Consider the following 22,651-nt stretch of genomic DNA (forward strand, 5'->3'; position numbering starts at 1 on the left):
AAAGAAAGAGATAGGGCATGTTGGAAATCATTTGCTAAATGTCAAGATGACGAGATGCAAGTGAGAACGACTGAGATACACTTCATGGAGACAAGTTAAAAAGTGCTCTCAGTTCATAGTGCTTGAGCTTCTGTCATGTAAAATGGCCACCATTTCCCCACCTTGTAATTAGTTCTACGACTTTGTTTCAAATACCGAGAGGTACGTGCCTCCATGTATCCTAACGCCCAGCTGACCAGGAAAAATATTACTTATATAATATAGGGCAAAGTACACGAGCCCTTTCTTTTAATTTAATTATGCTATCGTCCTTGTGGGTCAATTTTTGCAAAATTATTTTTAGATTAATATGATTGTTATCTTGTATGTATTTTAACTAATTTTACAGACGTTGAAGTTAATAATTATATAAGTTTTTAATGGCTCTAAAATTTATGAAACTCGAACTAATAATTTCTGGAAAACAAACTTATAGCATGACCAATTGAGCTACACTTTTCAAATTTTAATTTTTGTAATTCTTAATTTTGAAGAATATAGTTTAATTGGTTAGATTTTAGATTTGTTCTCTAAAGATTACCAGTTTGAGTGTTATAAATTTTAAGACTACTGGAAAGTACTTGCATGGTCGTTAACTTTAAAATTTTAAAAAATTAATCAAGATATGCATAAACTAACACGAACACCCACAGCTAACCAAAACTAAATAAATTTGCGACCCACCCTCGGTTTTCAGGGGTTTTAACACCATTTTCATCGAGTCCTTGACCAGCGAGGATTCACCGAGTGCTTCGCAAGGTGCTCCTGAGAGTCTTTCATTTAATTATGAGTAGATAAGCCTGCTTTGTTAGCTGTCACTAAACACTTGTTTTAATTTCATAATCATCATTACATTATATAATTTCCAGTGCTGCAAGTTTATGCTCCATAAAATATGCAAATCCCATGTGCTGCCATGTGTGAAGATGCCTTGCTTAATTTGGCCGTACGTGGTTCAGATGTTGAATTATTATTTGGATAATTAATTTGCCAAATGGTTTGAGTTTGTTTGATAATTACATACTCCAAACTCCAAAAAACCTAACTTCCTATTATTTTGAATCATTAATGAGTGTATAAATTAGCTCAGCCATGCACTTAGGAATGGTTAATGTATATTTACTCGCAAGAGTTTTTGCTAAATAAACTATTTAAATATTTACACCCTATTCTTTAAGTTTTATTATCCAAATGAGTATCAATTATCTTAATATTATTTATTATGCAACATAAAATAAAATTATATATATAGATATAGTTTAGCTTAAATTAAAATCTTGCATTTTTCAAAAATCAAAACAAGAAAGATGACTTACAGGTTTCTAATAATATAATGAATAACCTTGATAAATTCAACGTAAATACATAGTTATGATTTGTTGTGTACTCTACAAACAACTCCCGACACCAACAATATTCAACTTGTCTTCTCAAGCTCTTTAACTGCTAACCACCAGCACTAATGTTAGAACTGTCTAACTACTAACTACTAGAACGCGGTGACAGTTGAACAACATTTTTTTTTATTTTTGTAATGAAAATATTTTTTCCATAAATATCTCTCTCAATAAGCTTTAGTTTCAATATTTTTTTTTATCTTAAAAGCAAATCGTAAAAAAAAAAAAAACAAACGGATGCCGATGTGAATAAGAAAAAAGTGTGAAAGGGATTTTTTTAAAACATAAAAAATATAAATAAATTGTTTAAAATTTAATTAAATAAATAATTACACTAGAAAAGATATCACCGCAACAAAGCAAGAGCAGAGTCGGTTGGAGGGCAGAGTTACTTAAGATCAAATACTGTGTGTAATCACAGTAAATAGTTGAAAAGCTGAAACCGGGGTAACAAAACAATGTCCAGTCTCCAAACAAACCCCCTCCCCCCCCTCCCTCCCTCCCGTCTGAAGTGCAGCAGTATATAACTATATATAATAATTACTATAACAAAATTCAGTCTTTGCATTTCACCCACCAGCAAAACCACCGCTAACAATGGAACCTACCAAGTTCAGAGGGAAGCAGCCGATGATAGTGGACATAGAGCAGATGCCTGAGACACCTCACCGTGGAACCCACCACCGAAGGGCCCACTCCGACACTTCTTTCCGCTTCGACGACCTCCTCATCTTTGATGCTTCTGACTTCGACCTCCCCCCTCTCGACGACCTCCCTACTCCCAACACCACCACTCACCCTCCACCTGCCGCTCCCGTGGCTGTTGACTCCTTGTCCGATGACTCCACATCCAACGGTCAGAATCAGAAGCCCAAACCCGTCAATCACCTCCGGAGCTTGTCTATGGACTCCGAATTTTTTGATGGCTTGAGTCTCGGGGCTGCCGGCGGTGGAGATGAGAAGTTGGGTGGGAAAGCGGTTGCGGGAGAAAAGAGGGCTGCGGACCCCCACAGGCATAGTTATTCCATGGACGGGTCATTTGAGGCAGAGTCTCTCATGATAGATGGTGTCAAGAAAGCTATGGCTCCTGATAGACTTGCAGAGCTATCTTTGATTGATCCCAAAAGAGCTAAAAGGTTTGGCCTTTTCTATGTCTAATTAATCTCTAATGATTAATTTTAACTGTTTTTAATTTTCTTCTTAAGCTATATCTTATATGTTTTAACTATTGCATTTTTACAGTAGAAAGAGAGAAAAATACTTATGTGTTGTTATTAGTTTTGTAATCTCTAAAGGCTTTTCTTTTTGCTGTTCAAATTGTCATTTTGCTCAGTAAAATGATGAGTGATGAGGATTTCTTAATGAAATGTCTCTGTTTTGTAGGATTCTTGCCAACAGGCAATCTGCAGCTCGGTCGAAAGAGAGGAAAATCAAATACACTAGTGAGTTAGAGAGGAAGGTGCAGACGCTTCAGACTGAAGCAACCACTCTCTCCGCACAGGTCACGATGCTGCAGGTATAAGTGGATTTTGTTTTTGTTTAATGACTTTATCTAACTTATTTGATCAAAATAATTAGATTTGGTTTCTTTCGCTGAAATTGTGCTTCATTGCCCTATTATGTTATGATTTTTTGTATGGGAATGCATGAACCTGCAATATTTTGTTTGTTACGTCTTACATGTACCTAATCATTGGATCCCTTGATTAATGACTCTGATCTCTTGATGGAGTGATTAACGACTTTGATCTCTTGATTGCAAGTTCATTTGATACCATTTTGAGAGATATATTAGAGTATAATTGGATGGAAAAGTATAGAAACTACGGTACTTTATGATTGGGCTGTGTTGAGGCATTTGCCTCAACATGCTGCCTTATTTGTTTTTCAACTATGTCCATTCCATAATAGGAAGTTTACGTCCCATCACCTTTTTTGCATTTGTGAACAGTTTTTCATGACCGTGATCTCATGGGTTGATTTGATGAAAAGAAGTTACCTGGCTTTGCCAAGTTGGGGTCACCCAAAATGGTTGCTTGTGTTATCATACAACAGATATCTGTATTAATAAAAACAATGGTTACTGGCCAAAATTTTACAGGACTTAAAAATCCTGTCCGTACCGTGCATGCACTCGGGAATGATTTCATAGAAAAAGATTGAGCAAGAAATTTGTTTTCCAGCCAAAATGGGGAAGAATTGTGTGATTAATCGATCATTTCAAAACTTTTAGCCAAAACTGTGAGTTCAATGCTCACTAGCCTGACTCAATACTATCTGCTTAAGCATGTGCCCTGCTGTCATTCCAAGATATTGCATATCGTAGTTCTTGTGCTACCACGTGTACATGCATAGTACATGTGGATCCAAACGAAATTTCAATAGATATGAACTATGAATATAACTATGCACCGCCCTGTTTCTGCATGCCCATAAATGCCCCCCATGGAAGTATTTATCAGCCTTAGCTCCCGAGACATGCCCCTGGAAACTTAACTGAAAGGTTAGCTGGAATTTTTTTTAACATTTATTGTCAAACGTACTGAACCTGTGTGAGATTTCAAATCATCTTTCCATCATGTCTGTCCATAATCTATCAGTTGGAACCAATAGTGAAGATGCTAGTTATCTTAGATGATTTTGTCCCTTAGGCATTGTTTTGAGGACATGAAATTAAATCCTGCATTCGCTATGCATAGAAAGTAGCGTTTCAAAGCTCTGTTTCAAGTTTTTTAATACATCTAAATTTAGCGTAAAATTGGATCCTACACTAACACCTCCCTGAATCTGGATTGTTTTTCTTAAAATATCTTAAATAAACTTCTCTGTTTGGAAAGTTATCTAAGTCGCAGACAAAGATTCCATTGTCAAGTTGATTAGTGTGCTTCTAAAATCTTGTTATTTACAGCTTTATTTAGGATTCTTGTTTACACTCTTATCTAGTTATTAATCATCAGAACAATATTTGTGTTTTCTAATATCAATTGTGCATTCATCGATACCTTAATGTATTTTGACAAATATGTACTATTCTTTGTATTAGACAGGTATATGACTTTTCCTAAAATGATAGGTTTCCTATTTTCAAACTGGAAAGTGCTTTCCATATCTGTGGATTTCCTGTAAGATGCAATGATATTTATTGAACATATATAAATTGTGGACTGTGCTCAGGTTCTATATAGTTCTAGTAAATGTTGCAATATTTCCTGTTCCATTTGCATGTGCTTTTTTGAAATTGATTTTATATGATATGGATTTCTTGTTCAAAATTGTGCTAATTTATGCAGAACTGTCTATTTCCTTCCAGTCACCTGGTGGCACACTATTTTACAATCTATAGAGGCCACATTAGTTAGTACTTGCTAAAAACCTAGTCAGGAACACTTACGGAAAAATATGGAGGTAAGCTAATGTTAGTGTATATTTTTTCTTATTGATGCAGAGAGACACTAATGGGTTGACGGTTGAGAATAAGGAACTGAAACTGCGATTACAGGCCATGGAGCAACAAGCACACCTTAGAGATGGTACGCATTTCGAACAAGAGTGCTTTCTCTTTTGGAGGCATATAGGGGCTATATAAATAAAATAATCACATTTTTCTAATTGTTTGACATTGAAATATACTTGGACTTGGACTAAGCTCTCCACGTGGTATGCAAACTTATTCCTCTTTCAGCAATTGATTGATGTAATATCCCATAAATGGCCAATCTTAAAGAGAGTGTCGGTGGGTTTGGGTGGAGATGTGTTTGTATCTCGGCATCATTTAACCAAAAGCATTATGTTGATACCATGCTTTGAGATTTTTCTTAAAATGGGAGAGATTTTAAATTTGTTTCGGGGAAATACCTTCTATTATTTCCATATGAACAAATTTATTTTGCTATTGCATGCTGCCAAAATGCTCGTGTTTATTTATTTTAAACACGTTCACTTTCTAATTTCTTATCGGTAGTTTTAGGGGATGAATCTAGGGTAGCGATGAATTGGTGTTTTATGCATTACCATGGTGTGCAGCTCTGAATGAAGCATTAAGGGAAGAGGTGCAGCGGCTTAAGATAGCAACTGGTCAGATTACAGCTGTCAATGGAAACCCTTTCAATAGAGGTCTGGCTCCCCAATTTCCCTCTCACCAGATCTTACCGCCCTTTGGCAACCAGCAAACTCAGCAGCAGATGCACATGCCGCAGTCATCCACCGCTGGACAGACTCTTAACGGGCAGCCCTGCCCTAGCTTCCCAAACTTTAGCCAGAGGGTCTAATGTCACTGGGGAACTTTATCTGCTGGAATTTAATGTTGCAAAATAGAAATTAATTCGACCAAAGTAGGCATCTTGTATATGTAAGCATGTATATTGTTTGCAGGCAAATGTTGTGAAAGAGTACGTGCTCATGGCTCCCGTCACAGCAGGCTATGTTATCCTTAGGACAGATTTTATTCACCACATGTTGCATAGAAATTAGGACACTTCATGAGACAATTGGGTGGATGACTTTTGTAATCTTCCATGTGCAGAATAATTAGCCTTTGGCATTGTAGGACTAAACACCACATATCTTCCTTTGAAATATATTTTTTCCTTGCCTGGTTTCAACCAGCTACAAGTACACCTTGGTCTGAGATTATCCTCTAATCCATGCACAGTTAGAATGGCAAAGGAGCATGCAATTTTTTAGCCATCAATAAAATCCCTGAGGGTAGCTATATTTTATTCCTCTCTAATGGCCGCCAGTTCTCTTTTAGTCTTTTCCTTCTAAAGAAGAAAAAGTTTTGGTGGCGGGTGGTGGAAATATTTTGCAGGGTTCTTTGGTACAACTCATTGCAGTTCTTGATGGAGAGTATCTTTTCCAGTTCTTTCTTTTCTCTCATCTCCTGATCACTCAACAGTTAACAATCAAAGAGTTGAGTTAGAGAATGCAAACAATTTAACGCGGGATCTTTATGATATTGTATTCGAGTGCTTATTCGTTTCTGGACACCAAATGAAGCAGTCATGTTGGAGAATAGTAGCTTCATTTTCTCTCTTTTTTTTTTCTTTTTTTTTTTTTGTGATAGATGAAGAAGGTTACAATGATGTTAAATTAATGCTTGTTTTCGTGGTTGAACATGCTTTGTAGAGTGCTCTGCAGACTTTTTTTTTTCTTTTTTGTATGAAAAGACATTGTAGTTTAACTTTGTTTTTCAAATTGTTTTTATGTTTTAAAAACATTAAATTAATTATTTTAAACATTTTTTAATGGTTTTGATATATTAATATAAAAAATAAAAAACATCATGTTAATTTATTTTTATTGAAAAAAGCTTTTAAAAAACCTTTCCAACTTACAAAGGATAACAAACAACAAGTTTGCAACTTTTCAATTTTTTTAAAAATAAATTATTTGCTTTATGAAATTTTAAAAAAATCAGTCTCAAACCTCTTTATATGAAAAAAAAGACTTTTCCCAAGTTTTGAAGGCAGAACTACATAGACAATTTCATATGCAAAAAAATATCAAATACTCTCCTTTTATAATTCCTTGTAATTTTCTTTATAGCCATCTAATATCATGCAAACAAATCTATATATTTGGATCCAAACCAAATAACTTAGATCTCTTAAGATTTTTTAAATCTCATATATATATACATACACACACACACACTTAAAATTTGTATAGAAACCAATATAAGAGATCTAATGCCAAAATAAATATGCTTTGTATTTATTAAAGGATCCTGTTATTCCTAAACTTGTCTTTTCATTCACATCAAAAATTTATTTTATTTTTATTTTATAGTCTTGTTTTGTTTTGTTTTAGAATAAAGCATTCCGGCTAAAATCCTATGAGGAGATCTCTATATCACTATTAAATATAACAATGTCAAATACTTAATTTTATTATCTGTTTTTATCAGAGTATCCTGTCATTTCCATCCGGAAAAACAGATAATAAAACAAGTACGTATCTTTGATAGTGCAGGTGATTTGAAAAAATAACTATAGATGACTAGAGATTTCGCATAAAGGTAGTTGCTGCAGAATTCTTAGTAGTATCTTTGGAATCCTCTCCTGATCTTTTGTGGTTGTTATGTCAGCTAATACTCTAACAGCGAATACTGAATCAGAAACAAGCAGGCAGCAATTATGGTATAATTTGGAACAACAGAAGAATATCAGAGAGAAATGCATATCAAGACGCTTTCAAAGGATAAGAAATGTGTGACTGACCACCATCACATCTTGTATCCTTCATTCTTCCACAGAAGGCAACAGCTAGCCAGATAAGCTATACTTTCTCCCATGATTCCTCTTCTTGCTCTAACATGAGCTTATGGTAGTTCTGAAACTCCCAGAGATTCCATAGCTAATGAACAGCAGGCAATCAGAAGTGATGAAAAGAAGAACACAGACCGAATAAGTCACCATTTGAGACTGTAGTGCCCCTCCAGTCATCCTTGGTTAAGTTTATGCTGTCTTTGTTTTGCTCAACAATGGAATGCGTTGAAAACAACGGGTGGTTATTTTTTTGCCTTGATTAGTAAGGGAGATCAAGAACTTGCTCGGATGGTTGGATGCACTGGCGGACCAAAACACTACCCAGAAAAAAGCAGTTACTGAGTGCCCAGTTTCTGCAGCCTGCTCTTATCATCATGCAGCTCCTGTGATCCTAACAAGTGTTCCATATGAATGGCGATTTTGACTTGTGAACAATTTGAGATCAGTAGATAAGAAAACAAGGAAATAAAGAAATATAGTAAAACAGGGAAAACCCTCAAAAACATATCTAAATTCCAAAAAACGTTAACTGTGCTCTTACATAATGAAACAACTACAATAGAGTGGATTAATTCTCACTCATGATGATACACTTAACTTGTGCAAAGCACAAGCACAATTCTCACACCCTACATCTGCTGCAATACAAGGAGGCTGAACTCCTCCATCCCGATACCAGGTTGAACGTTTTTCAACTAATTCATTCAAGAAATCATCCAGCTTCTCAATTGTGACACTAGGCATAACCACAACATGGGCAATATTTCCTTGGCAAGCGAGCTGCCACCTGCGAACAAATTCCTCATCTAGAGGCCGCTCAAATACAACTGTGCTGCTGAGCTCGTTCAACATAGCACTTATCCCAGCATCATGCAGTCGGTCCTTCAAGTAATGAGCATTTCTGAGACACTTCTGTACTTCTTTCTGGAACCCTTTATATCCTTTTCTGTTAAGCGTGTACCAAAGGAAGATGGGAGCATGGCCGTTGCGGCTTCCCATGATTGTTGCATCCCTTGAAGCAAGGTACTCAACATTTCTCGAGAGAACATCAATGTGCTCCATCCTTGTTATCTGAACACCACATGGCATTGGGCATCCCACAAACTTGTGGCCAGAAACACTAACGCTTCCAATGGGCTTTTTGAAAGTAACCTTTGGTGCCTGTTTACCACCAACAAAAATGAACAACGCAGAGAAAACCAGGACCACAACACTAATAACAAAAGTAATTCTACAAGAGCCTAGTGCGGAAAATTGGAATATGTGACAGCAACATACTTAAAGCTACAGGGGAGACAACAGGGACACCATGACATCATGATGTCACTCTAGCAAAATGAAATGTGGCCATTTCTTGTTCCCTGCAAGTTGTGGCATGAACATAATGTATTGCTTCTTCCATTTCCATCAATGATTTCCATAATGTTCAACTACTTTATTTATCAGCATATCAAATATACCGCCAGCAAAGAGAAAGGGCTCCAGAATTAAAATGACCGTAAATGTAATAAAAGATTTTAAATTGTTCCAAGTGCACTGGGGCTGGTGACGCCCCAGAAACATTTAAACTAGGTGATTCAGTCCTTTAGTCAAAGTTATTTAAGATGAACTACTAAATTCCTGATACACTTAAGTGAAGCAGAACAACTGGAGTCATGATGTTCCGAGAGTCTTCAGGAATACACAACAAATCACACCTTCCTATGCTCAATCAAATCATATTCTACCTGGAGTCAATAAAATCACTTACACGTTTGACAAAAGGCATCATGAGTCCAAATAAAGCTCCATCGCAGTGAATGTAGAATCGATCTTGCGAAAATCCACTTTCTTCAAGGGTTTGTATCACAAGATCAAGATCATCAACTGCTCCTTTGACAGTTGTGCCTGCAATAAGAATGGTTCGTTAAAACAAATTAATAATGCTCAAGCATATAGACACAGGCATGTGTCTGCATAAGTGTGTGTGCATAGGCATGGGGGTATGTAAGAGAGAGATGGATACCTATGTTAACGTTAATAATGGCTGGTTTGTCCTTGTTAGCAAGTAGTTTAGCTTTAAAATCAGCACAGTCAATCTCGCCAGAGATCAGACAATCAACCTTTTCACAATCCATTCTATACATACGAGCAGCTTTGAAAACAGAATAATGCGACTCTCGTGATGCATAAAGAACTCCATCGGGAAACACTTCCCTCCTGAACAATTGAGATGTGTTAGAAATTCAATCTTTTCCAGCACATAATTCAACTCCTTAAACACTCAGAAAGAAACACGACAAAACTACTTACCCAACTAGAATCCCATGAAGATTGCCTTCTGTACCACAATTAGTTATGTAACCCCAGTATTCATTTTTCTCAATCTCCCAAAGACGTGCAAACCAGTCTAGAACACCAACTTCAAACTGTCTTGAATGGACACCGTAGTTACTCTCAATGAATGGGTCGCCAAGATTGTTGATGGAGAAATGTTGCAACTGCCCCAAAGCACCATAATCGAAGTCCAAATTATAAGGATAACCTATAACAGATTTTTTTTTTTTTAAAAAAAATGAATGTTAGAACTCAAAATAATTACATTCCATAGAAGCCACAGAAACAAGCAGGCTCTCCCAGCAACCAGCACTGTTTAGGCAAAATATAACAACTTTTTTAAAAAAAAAGAAAAGAAAAGAATACCAATCAAATTGTATGTATACACTTCGAATTAGCAAAATGATTACCAAATTCGGAGCAGTGTCAACAAATCTGATTCCCGCATTGAAGAAAAAACTAATTATTTATGTCTACAAAGCATAAACATGAAACTAATGTTTTATTAGATCCAGTTTTCCCATACAAAAAAGGAAACAATAAATTAATAGCAAGCAAGATTCTGGAATTGAAACATTAACATAAGCTATTAAAAAGTAGTATAGTCATAACAAGTAGTGTCACTAATTATGTTACAAAATAAATAAATCAATCAATTACCTAAATGATATTTGGTCCTTTCCATTAAGTTCTTTCGGTAGCGAGCCAAAACGCTAGCCATATACGCTTCTTTGTCTCCGGTAAATTCATCGTTAGCCTCAGGTTCCGTGACTTCGAGGCACGTGGTGTGCACGTTCTTCCCTAACACAATCTCCCTGCCATTTTGCTTATCTCCATTTTCCGCCGCCACAATCGGAGGCAAAGGCTCCGGTTGAACCACAGCCGTGATATCGAAATCCTCGATCTCAGCGTTCCCGTTACCGTGAACAGACACTGCATCAACAACTTCCATGGTTTCTACTATTGCAAAAATAGACGTTAAAAAAATGAGAGAGGATGATTGAAGTATTAGTTGTTCGCGTTAACGAGGAATGATTTTTATGTAACTGTAGATCTGTGTGTGTGTGTGAGAGAGAGAGAGAGAGAGGTGGCTGAATGCTTGCTTGGAAGAAGCGAGTTTAATTAAAGGGAAGAAAATAGACAGTGATTGGTTGGCTATTTATATAGCATAGACTTTTGTAGTAGTTTAGTTACTTTCTCCGGAAAAAATAGAAATAAAAATATAAAAGAAATTAATGTATTTAGTTGTAAAAACAAATATAGTAATTTAAAATAATTATATCTTGAGTTTAGTTTTAAAATAAATTTTTATATTTTTAAAACGAAAGGCATAAAGAGACATGCAAATGTTTCTTTAAAAATATTTTGAAATGATTTTTATATTTTCAAAATATAAAATACATAGAACATATTTATAATGTTTTTTGTTTTTTCAATTATAATATAATAATCCAACATTATTTTAGAATATTTATTTATTTTTAATGAAAAACTACAACAGCCTTGTTTTTTTGTTTCAAAAACATTTTAAAAAAATTAAATTTTTTAATTTTTTTACTTTAAATTAATATTTTTTGGTGTTGTTAGATCATTTTGATGCGTTGATATCAAAAATAATTTTTAAAAAATAAAAAAAAATATTATTTTCATATATTTTTAAGTAAAAAACACTTTGAAAACTTTATCTATTCAATTTAATTAAAAATTAATTATATGTGCCGATGCATCGAATTCAGAACATTGTGTAGAATTTGAACTTTAGCCGGCAAGGAGAAAATACAATAATGAATTTAAAATAAGAATTTGACTGGGTTTTTTTTAAATGATTTTTTATGTTCACGAGGTGACTATTTGTGTATCATACCACCCATAAAATATTTAAACATGATGCAAACAACTACTCCCCGTATAATTAGGGTCTAAATTAAATTATCCTTCAAGATTTTTGTGTGCACATTCCTATGAGTTATGATAGATTTATTTATTTATTTATGATTTGAGATAGACTTCGAGCACAAATGGATAGCATAACCTATTAAAGTTATGTTTGATGTCTCTTATTTAAGTTATTTCTCATTTTTAGCTAGACAGATTATAAGTATGTTTGGTTAAAATTAAATTTTGACTTAAATAAATAAAAAAATTGATTTAATCATAATTTTTAACTTAATTATTATGACTTATACCATATTTCTTAGTAAAAAAAAGAAGTTGTGTGAGTTATTTTTAACGAATATAGTCTTAAATTAAAGTTATTATAACTTATTTTTATTATAAATTATTGATAAAAAGCAATTTTTTTAATTATAATTTAAATTAAAAAGTTAAGAGAATGTTTAGTGATGTGATAACAATTATTGTTTAAAGTATTTTTTACTAAAAAATATATTGAAATAATATTTTTTATTTTTAAAAATTTATTTTTAATATCAATATATTAAAATAATTTAATATTAGATTAATTTTAAAATATTAAATAAAAAAATTAAATTTTTAACTAACAAGCTGCTGCAATCACATTTACAAATTTTGAAACTACAGACGTAGGTGCCAGGGAGCGCGCACATGTCAATGGAAAAACAGGAGTGGTGCTCATGACCTTTATTAACCTTTAAAAAAAAATAAAAATTGGAGAATCTTTTCAGCCTCATGGCCAAGCATAGGGTTGCTCTTGTAATCTTATACGTTAACAATGCATTCTTTTGCCGCTAACTATAACAATAATTAATTCATAAATCGTTTTTTAATGTAAAGCGCAACACAATTAATATATAAAAGAAACAAAATGGAAAGCAAGCACTATAAGATCCTTCATTGCTTTGACTAAAAAACATTGACAGCAAGGTTGTTAAAATCGTGATTTTAACACGGCACGGAAAGCCTCACACAAACTCGGATCGTAAAAACGGATCGTAAAATCGTAAAATCGTAAGGAATTTTAAAATACATAAAAAAAAATTGATGTTTCAAATAAAAATTCATAGATAGTTCAAGTACCTTAAAAAATATGCTTCAAATAAAAATTCATACATATTTCAAGTCTTTAAATAAAAATTCATACATAGTTTAAACATCTTAAAATACATGGTTCAAATAAAAATCATACATAATTTAAAATAACTTTTCATTAACTAATAATTAACAGGGGTAAAACAAACAATCGTAAAAAATGTAAAATAATACAAAAAATAATTCAAGACAAATTTGAAATTGAAAAATGAATTGATACATTTTAGGATATAAATTGAGAAAAATCATAAGATTAAATATCTTAATTGAATGGAATTGAAAAACTCAAAAGCCATGGACTGTAATTAAAAGTAAGAAACATTATGAGGATCAATTATCTTAGTTATAATTTCATTTCAATCCCATTTGTTTCATACCAATTAATTTAGTCCAATTAAATTGAACTAATTCAACTCAGCCCACTCAAAGCATGTTTTTGGTCTGATTTTGTCCAATTGATTCAATCTAGTCCAGGATTTAAATTAAACCCCAAATCCCAGCAAAATAAACCCAGATTCTAATCTCCCAATTCCATCTCCAGCAATCAAGTCCCAGAAATCATTCAATACTGCATTAATTCCAGATTTTCTCTCCTACAAAGAAATGGTGGACACTGGGGAATTCAAATGGGGGGAACCAGGGAAAAAAACCAAGAAACAACAACAGAGAACCAACAAAGAAGTCTGGAAATGCTTCCAGATTTCAACCGATCCAGAGACCCACATCACCATAGCCATCCTTTCAAACACAAACCAACACCATGCCCATCAAATCGTGAGCTATCTCCACCATATCTCAGCCTTTATAAACATCATCATCTTCCTTACCTTCCACTAACCCAAAACAAACAGCACCAGGGAGAGGATACAAAATACTAGAAATTTCATCCTTTATTCCTCATGAACGAATACTGGAAATTTCTCCAGTTTCTCCTCCACTCGGGCCCTTCTCTCATTCTGTCTCCTAGATCCATGCTCCCTTTTTGAAATGCTGAAAGTTCACTTCACCCAACTCTATATCGAGCTCTTTCTTCCCTGTTTCAGGATCGCTCAGAACAACTGGCTTCTTCACTCATTGATTCTCATATCTAAAATGCAAACCAGCTGCTTTGTGCATCTATTCTCTCCTTGCCGGTTTGGAGACTTGAAACCTCCACTTCAGCGGTTGTGTGCCCGAAGATGCCTTTCTTTCCTTCTTGCCCGAGTTAAGCTCACTCACGCAGTTTCGCGTTTCCTGGTTCGCTTTCTACCTTTGTTTTCGAGTGGCGAACGGGAGCAGTAGAACAGAAGCATTGAGAATTTGAGGTGTTCAAAGAAGTTCAGAGATGCACGATTTTGTGTAGATAATTTTAGGCTTAGGGATTTAGATTTTGTTTGTTTTGTGTGTGTGTGTGTGTGTGTGTGTATCAACAGCTGAAAGAAAGATGAAAAAACACGCAAATCGCAATAGTCAATGGCTCAATAGCCGCTGGACAGCTGGAGCGAGGCAAAGGTTACGGGCAGTATATATTTTCTGCCAAAATCGTTAAAACGGTGCTGAAATCGCTTTTTTACACGATTTCACCTGATTTTAACGATTTTACTTGATTTTAATCCGATTTCATCCATTTTCGAGTTTTAAGAACGATTCAGCACGTAAAGCCTACATTAACTCGTAAAATCGTACGATTTTACGAGTTAAATCGTGATTTTAACAACTTTGATTGACAGCCCTCCAAGCTCAGTGACGACGAAAAAATAGTAGTAATAAATAAATAAAAAACAAAAACCAGCTACTGCAAGCCACATGGGCAGATATATTATATTTTTTCGAGGGCTAACGTCATCGACCACCAATTTCTGAGGCCGCTCGATGGTGTGTCTATCTCATCGTGGCAAGTGGACACGATCATTGAGACAGCGGGCGGAAGGAGCGATCTCGTTTCGTACTGTGCGACGTCGTTTATTGTTGGATTGGATCGTCATCATTGGATTGTTGAGATTCGAAATGGGCCCACGTAGGAGGTGCTGGAGATCGGGGTAGGAATGAGTGCTGATTGGTGAATTAATACGGAATCACGTTTACTGTCGTTTCATTCCGAAAATTCAAAACAATATCCATTTTTTTAATATCAAAGATTGTAATATTTTGGAATTCGGATGCTTGTGAATTTAAATTAATCTGTTATATTTGTAACTTATATAGTGAGATCATTATAATTTTATATAAAATAAATTATAAAACTCAATTCTCAATTAATTCAATTATAAAATATAAAATTAAAAAAAATTAATTAAAAAATACATAAAAATAATTTAATTCAACAACAATAAACAAACAATTCCTTTTAGTTTTTTTGTTCTATCAATAATCAGTTTGTTAATAAAGTCCATGGTAGCATGCCACGTTAGAACATTGTTGTTTCTCTCTCTGTACCTTACAATTAGATTTACTTAAATTATTTTTTAACTTTTAATTTTTTTAAAAAATTATAAGTATGTTAGATTTAAAAATAATTATTTATAAATTAAAAATTTATTATAAAATTGAGTCAAATATTAATTTAATTAAGAGATAATTTTTTTAATTTTTAATTTATAAATTATACTTAAACCACATTATTTTTTTTTAAAAAGGTTATTTTGAATCGTTTTTATAAAATATATTTCTAATTATAAATATACTTAAACTACATTAATATTAATTTTTTTCACATTTCAAAAAATTTAGGTCTGCAAAAAAAGTGCACGCAATAAAATAGTATTATCACTAAACCCAACTAACTTAACATTTGTGCAGATGCTCAACCTTCCGTCTTTAACAAATCATTGCCAATCAAATCTCCAACATTTTGAGCACCAAGCCCAAAAGCTAGCAGAATATAGTTCTGGGCTTAAAACTGGACCCATCAGATTACCTGGCCCATCACCAACTTTAGTCTTGACTCTTTCAGCAGTCAACAAAAGCATTGCATGTGGCCCTGCCTCCAACTGTACTTTAACGACAAAACAAAACAAAAATCTCAACCATATCCCTTGCCTGTCATCTTCTCTTCTTCGCTCCCTCCCTCCCGATTCTCTGCGTCACCGGTTCACCTGAAACCATGGACGCCTCACCAATCAACCGTCTACCACAAGACACACTCAACCAGATCTTCTCCTCTCTCCCACTTCGTCAAATCATGATTTGCAGATCTGTCTGCAAGTTCTTCAATCAAATGTTGACCTCACCATCCTTCATGGACCTAATCTCCACTCAAACCCCTCTCCGCTTCCTCGCTCTCCGCCCTCCACATCACCACCACCATCAAAGGCGTAATAGTCACGTCTCCTCTCTACCTTACCTCCACGTGTTCGATCCAGACCAGAATCAATGGCTCAGATTTAGTCTCAGCTTCTTACCTTTCAGGTCACCTCAACCTGTCGCCTCAGCGAGTGGGCTCGTTTACCTCTGGGGTGAATCACCCAACTCGCTCGAGTCAAACAGATCACTCGTTGTCTGCAACCCCTTGACTCGCCAATTTCAGGTGCTCCCCCAGCTTGGCTCGGCCTGGTCACGACACGGATCTGTCCTGGTTGACTCAGTGAACCACCGAGTCATGGTATTAACTGAACTCGCTGCTTTATATTTCTCAAACACAAATAAAACAAACTCGTGGTTAACTTTCTCTGCGAATTTACCATCAAAACCCAGAAGCCCTATTTTAATATCGGACTCGGTTTTCGCTTTATGTGATGTTGGGTCTCGATGGAGATCTCAATGGAAGCTCTTTACATGTACACTGACGAATCTTAACAATAGTTATAACAATTGGGTTTGTTTGGGAAGGCTTGAATGGGGAGATATCTTTGATATTATCAAACGACCACGTTTGGTTCGTGGAAAGGGGAATAAATTGTTGATGATTGGAGTGTTAAAGTCAAATTTTTCTTTGAATCCATCGTGTTCGACGATATTGATATTGAGGTTGGATTTGGCGAGGATGGAGTGGGAGGAGGCAGGACGGATGCCATCGGAGATGTATAAGAGTTTTCAGGAATCGAGTAAGTTTAAGATTTTTGGTGGTGGGGATAGGGTCTGTTTATCTGCGAAGAGAGTGGGGAAGTTGGCTTTGTGGGATGACTGTGATGGTGTGGTTTGGAGGTGGATTGAAGGAGTGCCCGGAGGTGGTGATGGGCTTTGTCGAGGGTTTGTGTTCGAGGCTAGTCTCACTGCATTGTCTTGAACTGTTATGTTTGGTTACTGAATTTGAGTTTAGGTGTATTCGAGTTGGATTTGTATCACTATTGTTGTGTTTGAGAAACTTGTTGGCTTGGTTCTGTTGTTCTACTTTGTATTTGGTTTATCAATGAAATGTTAACAAAATGTTCCAAATGGTTCAGTTGCATATGATATTGTCTGGTTGCCCTGCTTTTACTTTGTTTTTTCAACTGAACTTAGTTTGTGCCTTTAGGCTTGACTCTTGAAGCCCTGCATTAGTTCAGATTTGATAGGGATTCAGTTCTGAGTAAGAAAATGCTATTATGAGCATTATGCTGACGGGAATGTGCTATTGCATTTATTGGGAATGTGAAAGCATCTAACTAGTAGCGGTGCTTTCATTTCTTGTTCTGGCTACCTTAGTAATTTCTCCATTATTTTTTCCTTTGGGATGGATTGTGCTGATGGCAGAGCCTTTTGCTGTCTATTTCATTTATCGTGTTCACCTTGTATATATATATGGTTCATTTATTGCTGACAGGATATGATTTGTACTTTCTTTCTTAGGTGAGTGTTTGGGATTCCTGTAACTTCTGTCTTTTGATGTTTTTCACTTTAATTTTTTTTAATGGTTTTGATATGATATTTTGAAATAAAAAATATTTTTAAAAATATTTTGCACAAATATTTATTATTTATTCTTCAAATATTGGGATTGCAAAATTGTCGTCGTCATTGTGAGTTACGTTCACTTCATCTTTTATAAGAGGACATCAATAGGCATGCAAATGCCCTATCAGGACTCACTCGTGTTGTGAATTAATAGCGGGGTGCAATTCAGAATCAAATCATCTAAAATCTTGAGTTTTAATGAGTGTAAAGAATAGATCGGTTAAATGTTTGTTGGAGAAGCTTTCAGCTCGCAAAACTCCCCCTGGTTGATTCACCTGTTTCTTGAGAACTGTACATGTGCTTGATTCAAGGGGAGATGAGGTCCTATTGGAATTGCAATTGCAGCTCTTTGCAACCTCATATAACCTTAAGGTCCATAATTTTGAAATTTTAGCCAATCCCTCCAACTACAACCCATAGTAATTGAACACCCATCTCTTGCTCGAGTGTAATTCACACTGATTCACATGTATTGTCGAGCCAAAAATAACCCCTTAAATTTATTTTCTATTTTGAAAGCAAGATTTTTTATATTGGACAAGTGCAACTCATCTGGTTACTTTCGGATTCTGATGGTGGCTATACAAGTAGAGCCTTTTCTTTACCTTCTTTGATTATTTATGAACTCAAAGCCTGTACCTACCATCTAATTCTTGACATTTTGTTTAATTGTTTGCATTTATCTCTTTTGCGTTTACTTGATACAAGGATGCACCGGTGGTTTGATTTCTTTCGTGGTTTTCAATTATCTGTTCATTTGTACTTTGGTTTGTTCTTTTGCTGCTGAAATGTTACTGAACTATTTATGGAGCATTGAAGCTAGAAGACAGTGACTGCTTATTCCAGAAACTGTTGCTTTGGAATATTGATCACCATGATGGAAACAAAGTTCACTCAATTGTTAAAGAAATTAAGTGCTAATCGAGACTTCTGGGATATTTTATACCCCTGAGAACTTGCAACTTTCTGGAAACTTATCTTGGATTATAATTCATCTAGTCCCATCCTTTGTTTTCCAAAGGAGTAGATATTAGAATATAAATTCCTCCACTCTTTCCCGAGGAAGAGTGATATAGAAGAAGAGGGTGATCTGGGGTTATGAAAACAACATATGTTAGAATTATGTAGGGAGATGAAGATGCACTGCTGTATGACCGGCTCGGAACGACACCCTTTATGAAATTTATTAACTATACCAACTGGAATGAGAAATCAATCTCAGCGTACAATACTGAGAAGAGTTACTTGTTTGTGCAAGTTCCCCTTCATTATGCTAAGCCTGTCATGCTATTTTATTGCGTGAAAATTCAGAATCTCCATTGGTCTTTTTCAATGCCGACTTCCTAGAGCATGTCTAGGAATCCAAGAGGAAGCAGTTGTTAAAGGCCTTGATTTCCAACACAAAGACAACCTTGAATTTTCATTTTGCACCCAGTACGCTTTACCAAGGAGACCTGACAATTGCTTGGCTTGAGAAACATTGGTGGCACTCATGGGGATTGGTTTAAAATTCTTCAGCAAAGAAAAGCTTTCCTCCCACGACATTTTCTCTTCTCTCCCAATCGGAAAACTCCTTACACTATCCATAATCCTAAGCCCCATGCTCTCCTTTTGAAACAGTTCAAACCCCACTCTTCCGTAGCTATATTGTAGAGAATCAGAAAGTGCAGTGTAATGTTGGATCGCCTCTTGAAAAAACTCTACAAAGGACACAGATGAAACCTTAGCAAAATTTAAGAGTTCTTCTTCAACCAAAACCACCAGTTTTGGGGATAGTCTACTCACGCCATTCAAGAAATTCTTCACAGCCAAAAGGTTCCTGTCAGTCATGTGAAGCTGATGGATCATGCAGTTTGCTATCAGTGTATGGCCTCCTTCAATCTTGTCAAAGTCCTCTTCTTTCTCCATAGTCATTTGGTCAAACCTGAACGTTTGACCTACTGATTCTGCAAACTCGACCAGTCTTCTGCCCGTATGCTGTACAAGAGCTGCTTTCTCTGGGTCGCCAACAATTGCAGTTATTCTCAGAGAAACATTATTCCTCTGTGCAAGATCTGCCATTAGTGGTGGCCATTGAATTCCATCCATGATGTCAAGATCCAGGATATGAACCTCATTTTCCTCTCTGGTTGCCTCAAGGATCGCTTGGTTTGCAGTGAATTGTGCAAACCTCACATATGGGGAGAGCTCTTTGAGCATCTGGAAGTGAGACATGGTTTCATTCTGTTCATGAACAATCTCATGTAATGCTAATGCTGGAACATCTCTGCATTTGTAGGAGAGCCCTTGAGTGAAATAAAAAACCATATCACTGAACAGATTCTCTTCAGTTTGGCTTAGAAGTAATTCGCTGATTCCTGCGATTATATTTGAAGCAAGATGCCAGTTTGATACTTCAACAGCCTGGGCTCCTGTCAACAGAAAATCAGTGAAGGTATTCCTACCATTGCTCTCCTGAAAGCCGACAAAATGCACAGTATCATCTACGGAAGTAACCAAGCTGCCACTTTCTTGATTCACAGGACTAGTTGATGTGTGGCTGCCACATCTCTTGTCAATACCGGCTTCATCCATGGAATCAGCTTCCATTTGAAGTAAGCTTTCAATAAACTGATCGGTGTCCAGGTTGTCCTTTTCTGTTGGGAAAGCTGAAGCAATTTCGAGGTTGCATTGTAGTTCACTATTGTAGTAGATAAGAGGAGCTTGCTCATAGTTCATGGCACTAACGGGGATGACTAATTAAAGACTGAAAACCAAGATCTTTAAAGAGTAGTGAAAAACTTGGGCCGCCAAGACCTCCTTGTATAAATACCTCGCTCATTGCTTGGTATTTGGATAATGTAGCGTGCCAAGTAGAGATGTCCCGTTTGAAGAAAAGAAAACTAAAGAACATGAAAGCAATAGCTCACATGTCTGTATGTTATTTTTATATGACCCAATTCCTATTAGCCTACTAGAGTGGAGAACGCTTCTTCTTCATCATCAACCATCACACACATGGTGTAGACTAGAGAGGGTGGATCCCTTGAAAGATTCCTTAACCCCTTCGTTTTCTTACATGTCGTTTTGCAGAGTATTGAATAAAAATTGATCGAGATCATCTCATCTTCGGCGCCGCAAATTTTCCAGCGCTTGCTAACTTAGCTAGTATTAGCCTGTCAGGTTGTGACAGTGTAGGGAGTAGGTGCAGTGCAGTCTGTGAATCACATGTTTCTTTATAAAGGACAAATTACGAGGTCGGTATAGATTATGAACAGTTTGGTGGGCTCCGTAAGTTTTAATTTCTTTATATATTTTCTAACGTGTTAATGTTTAAAATAAATTAAAAAAATATATATTATTACATCTCAGAGAGGACTCAAAGATACAGATTCATGCAAGAACACTCGACGGCAAATCATAAGCTAGCGTTCGAAGGAAGGCTCACCGTCCAATGATGAATCACAAGTTTATCGCGAGAATTTATGCTCTTAATTCATCCGCCTTTGTTTCTTAATCACTGCTTATGCAAGTTTTGTCTTCTTATCATGACAATTATTTCGAACAAAGCACTCAACAATGTCCCAATGCCACTCCTTGCCGAGTCACATGGGAATCCCCAGCACACGCTCCTACTGAATTCTTCACGTGCATTCTAAGGGTATTTTTAATCGTAAAAGCTATATAAAAGAATTAAAATTTTGATATATCATCTTGATTTAGATTACTGTGTTCATGTACTGTTATTCAAACAGGCGATGTTATTAGAAAGTGTAGAAATTGAATCAAGAAACATTTTTTTTTAATTTTTGTAAATATAGATTATAAAATAAAAAAATGCGTGTCTACAATTAGACATGCATAATTTTTATAATCCGTAGTTTCGAACACGTGGTACTTTTAATCAAGTATTGTATCCTAAATAATTATTATACTCAACTTAATTATTTAACTAAAAAAATAAAAATAAAAATAGCATCAATACAAGATGAACTAGGAGAATAATACAAGAACGCAATAACCCAATGGATATGGTGTACATTAACACATGCGTTATCGGATCGAGATGCGGTGGACCTTGGAAAATAAAATCGCAGTCTTTATTTGATTAAAGTACGTATGCCATGCACATGCCTAAATATATAGTGATTACGAGAAGCTGCGAAAAGAAATTACAATAAGATTAGGAAACTAATTAAGCACGTTTAGCACGATTAACAAGCAACGCAACCATTAATTTGTTCTTGATTATGCTTTAATTTTTTGTCGTTGCTTTCGAGTCTTCCCTGAGTTGTTTTCGTCTCCTCGAGACATTGGCACCGGGAGCTGAAAGGATTGAAGAAATAGAAACCCTAGCATTCTTTTTTTTTTTTTTTTTTTTTTTTTTTTTTAGCATTCTTGAAAAGGTAACAGTTAAAGAAAGCCTCAGGCCAGGCCTTTCCCTTCGCTCGTTCATGTGCGTTGGCTGTCCACGAATTACACCGAAAGGCTACAGCGCCCGATAAAGGAAAGAAACGGATGCCTGTGAGGATTATGACAGCAGTTAAACTAGTATATATTACATCATATTAAATATTTTTTTATCTAATAAATAAAAATAATAATTCAAACTACTTAATCTTTGAAACTCTGATATCATATTAAAAACCAACTCAACTCAATAATTTAAATTATTAAGTAAAATTTTAAGATATAATTTATATTATTCTTTATTATACTCCATTTATACACCTGTTTGGGAGTGTGGTTGCGATTGTTTTTTAAAGTGTTTTTTATTTTAAAATGTATTAAAAT

The 22,651-nt window shown here is 35.3% G+C and overlaps 4 protein-coding genes across 4 annotated transcripts; 2 read left to right on the plus strand and 2 right to left on the minus strand.

Moving 5' to 3' along the window:
- Positions 1–1,922: 1,922 nt before the first annotated feature.
- Positions 1,923–6,050, plus strand: LOC133693416 (transcription factor VIP1-like). Its single transcript, XM_062114627.1, has 4 exons — positions 1,923–2,572; positions 2,820–2,952; positions 4,882–4,966; positions 5,460–6,050. The coding sequence occupies exons 1-4, from the start codon at positions 2,034–2,036 to the stop codon at positions 5,702–5,704; spliced, it is 1,002 nt and encodes a 333-aa protein (XP_061970611.1). The 5' UTR covers positions 1,923–2,033; the 3' UTR covers positions 5,705–6,050.
- Positions 6,051–8,178: 2,128 nt separating this feature from the next.
- On the minus strand, positions 8,179–11,156 carry LOC133695352 (serine decarboxylase-like). Its single transcript, XM_062117295.1, has 5 exons — positions 10,679–11,156; positions 9,995–10,226; positions 9,708–9,901; positions 9,453–9,589; positions 8,179–8,863 (listed from the first exon to the last, which is right to left on the minus strand). Exons 1-5 carry the CDS (start codon positions 10,968–10,970, stop codon positions 8,282–8,284), a joined length of 1,437 nt encoding a protein of 478 aa, XP_061973279.1. The 5' UTR covers positions 10,971–11,156; the 3' UTR covers positions 8,179–8,281.
- A 4,834-nt stretch (positions 11,157–15,990) lies between these two features.
- On the plus strand, positions 15,991–17,380 carry LOC133693569 (SKP1-interacting partner 15-like). The gene has a single exon (XM_062114802.1). The coding sequence runs from the start codon at positions 16,110–16,112 to the stop codon at positions 17,229–17,231; it is 1,122 nt and encodes a 373-aa protein (XP_061970786.1). The 5' UTR covers positions 15,991–16,109; the 3' UTR covers positions 17,232–17,380.
- A 1,827-nt stretch (positions 17,381–19,207) lies between these two features.
- LOC133694305 (protein NODULATION SIGNALING PATHWAY 2-like) lies at positions 19,208–20,596 on the minus strand. Its single transcript, XM_062115794.1, has one exon. The coding sequence runs from the start codon at positions 20,594–20,596 to the stop codon at positions 19,208–19,210; it is 1,389 nt and encodes a 462-aa protein (XP_061971778.1).
- Positions 20,597–22,651: the final 2,055 nt, after the last annotated feature.

Source organism: Populus nigra, chromosome 5 (assembly GCF_951802175.1).
Source record: "Populus nigra chromosome 5, ddPopNigr1.1, whole genome shotgun sequence".
NCBI lineage: Eukaryota > Viridiplantae > Streptophyta > Magnoliopsida > Malpighiales > Salicaceae > Populus > Populus nigra.

Coding starts and splice junctions, on each gene's coding strand:
- LOC133695352 (XM_062117295.1), bottom strand. CDS start 10,970: ATGGAAGTTGTTGATGCAGTGTCTGTTCACGGTAACGGGAACGCTGAG. Junction 10,227..10,678: donor AAGGACCAAATATCATTTAG/GTAATTGATTGA, acceptor AATCTGTTATAG/GTTATCCTTATAATTTGGAC. Junction 8,864..9,452: donor TGATGCCTTTTGTCAAACGT/GTAAGTGATTTT, acceptor GGTGGTAAACAG/GCACCAAAGGTTACTTTCAA.
- LOC133693416 (XM_062114627.1), top strand. CDS start 2,034: ATGGAACCTACCAAGTTCAGAGGGAAGCAGCCGATGATAGTGGACATA. Junction 2,953..4,881: donor CACAGGTCACGATGCTGCAG/GTATAAGTGGAT, acceptor TTATTGATGCAG/AGAGACACTAATGGGTTGAC. Junction 4,967..5,459: donor ACAAGCACACCTTAGAGATG/GTACGCATTTCG, acceptor CATGGTGTGCAG/CTCTGAATGAAGCATTAAGG.
- LOC133693569 (XM_062114802.1), top strand. CDS start 16,110: ATGGACGCCTCACCAATCAACCGTCTACCACAAGACACACTCAACCAG.
- LOC133694305 (XM_062115794.1), bottom strand. CDS start 20,596: ATGAACTATGAGCAAGCTCCTCTTATCTACTACAATAGTGAACTACAA.